The sequence below is a fragment of the Mandrillus leucophaeus genome, unplaced genomic scaffold (assembly GCF_000951045.1).
Source record: "Mandrillus leucophaeus isolate KB7577 unplaced genomic scaffold, Mleu.le_1.0 Scaffold504, whole genome shotgun sequence".
In the NCBI taxonomy this organism is placed as follows: domain Eukaryota; kingdom Metazoa; phylum Chordata; class Mammalia; order Primates; family Cercopithecidae; genus Mandrillus; species Mandrillus leucophaeus.
In genome coordinates, this window is record NW_012105410.1 from 611,862 (window position 1) to 613,872 (window position 2,011).

The following is a 2,011-nucleotide window of genomic DNA, read 5'->3' on the forward strand; positions in this document are numbered from 1 at the left end:
GCCCTGTGGGAATCCAGTCTAGAGCCAAAGTCTAGAGTCCCTCTGCCCCATACTTCTTTGTTCTGGGTCTAGGCCAGTTAGGAGATTTGAAAGATCTAGTGGAGCCAGGAATGAATTAGCTTCCAATTCTCTGGGGAAGAATAGGTTGGGTCCTTTTGCAATACGCTTTGGCTTTCTGGACTTCTCTTTCATTGCACTTATCATATTTTGTTGTAAGTGATATTTTAATGTCCTTTTTCTCCATTAGACTCTAAATTCTGGGAGGTCAGCCTGTAGCACAGTATCTGGTACACAGTAGATGTTCATTGAAGATTTACTGAATGGATGGGTGAAAGAATCAATGAATGAATGAATGAAGCTTCATCTTCCCCATATATACCATCACACTGTCCCAGAGCAGCCATCCTCATGATCCCTTGGCCTAAGAGTTTTAAGTTCTACTTTGCTTCCTAAAGCCCTTTGCACCTTTGCGTCTTCAAAGGTGCAAAGGGCTTTGGGTACTTAAAAAAAAAAAACAGGTACTTAAAAAAAAAATACCAGGTACTCTTCTGGGAGTGAGGGCCTTTTGTCCTCCTGTGCGTTGACATGAGGAGTTATTCAGGAGATCCAGTTGCCCATCTTGTGCAGCAGTGAAGCTGGAGGAAACCTTGGTGGCACTCCCTGCTGCCAGTGTTTGTTAATCCCTATTTTATATTCCCTGCTCTGATTTCTTCCAGGCCCAGATAATAAGAGGATGGCCAGGAATGTCTTGAAATATGAAAGGCTCTTGGCAGAGAGCCCCAACCAGGTGGTAGCTGAGGCTGTCATCCAGAGGCCCAATATACCCCACCTGCAGACCAGAGACACCTACGAGGAGCTATGTCAGACCCTGGGTTCCCAGGTAGGATTCCTCAGGGAAAGAGAAAGGGGGAGAGGCCTGGCTAGAGTGTGAGAAACTAGAATTGGGATAACATGAGGGGATAGAGCTGATGCATTAAAAACAATAAAGCTCACTTGGGCAGCATCAGAGTGACCACATTCTGTATCTTTTGCATTCCAATTTTTTATGCCATAGTTCCCCTAAGTTGAATTTTGCTCCTAGACCCTTCTTCTCTTGTGCTTATCCTATTCTTTCTTTCCAGCCCACTCTCTACCAGATCCCTAGCCTCTACTGTTCCTATGAGACCAATTCCAATGCCTACCTGCTGCTCCAGCCCATCCGGAAGGAGGTCATCCACCTGGAGCCCTACATTGCTCTCTACCATGACTTTGTCAGTGACTCAGAGGCTCAGAAAATTAGAGAATTTGCAGAACCATGGGTGAGTGTCCTGAGAACCCGCCAAGAATTTCTCTTTGTGTCTTCACATGTCTGGAGTTCAGGAGTGTTCAGAATAGGCAACCTGAACAACTAGACACCTCAAAGAGCGAAGGAGTTCAGAATGCCAATCATTCCATAAAACTAATCCATGGTGGAAAAAAATCACAATAGTGCTTGCCTCTGGAGGGAAAGGATTAACTGGATGATGTGCAAGAGGATTCTCTAGGGTATTGAAAATGTGCTCTCGATATCTTGTTAGGGACATGGTACATGTGGCTGTATGCATTTGTCAAAACTCACCAAATGGTCCACTTGAGACCTGTGCATATCATTGTATGTAAGTTTAACCTAAGAAAACGCAAATAAAAAAGAACACTTCAAAAGTGTCAACCATTCCATATAATCGGTAGAGGTGGGGAAAAGGGTGAAATGACAGTGGCAAGGAGTAAAATCCTAGCACATATTTACAGAGTTAGAGTAGAAAGCTGAACTTCAGTATTTGTTAAAAAGGAAACTGAGGCCCAGAGAGGGGAAGGGACTTGTTAAGGTCACACATATAGCTAGAGCCACAGCTAGAACTTAGAGGTACAGTAGTCCCCCTTATTTGCAATTTTACTTTCTGTGGTTTCAGTTATTCTCAGTGTAGTACAATAAGATATTTTAAGAGAGAGAGGTCATTTTCCCATAACTTTAATACAGTATATTATTATTATT

At 43.2% G+C, this 2,011-nt stretch overlaps 1 protein-coding gene across 1 annotated transcript in view; it reads left to right on the forward strand.

Annotated features, from left to right (window-relative positions):
• The window catches only part of P4HA3 (prolyl 4-hydroxylase, alpha polypeptide III), a gene marked incomplete at its 5' end in the record, with an annotated part of 49,496 nt that overhangs the window by 21,712 nt on the left and 25,773 nt on the right, over positions 1 to 2,011 (forward strand). The window contains 2 exons of the mRNA XM_011996227.1: positions 717 to 880; positions 1,122 to 1,298. Of these exons, the coding sequence (XP_011851617.1) occupies positions 717 to 880; positions 1,122 to 1,298 (341 nt within the window). The remainder of the gene's footprint in view (positions 1 to 716; positions 881 to 1,121; positions 1,299 to 2,011) is intronic.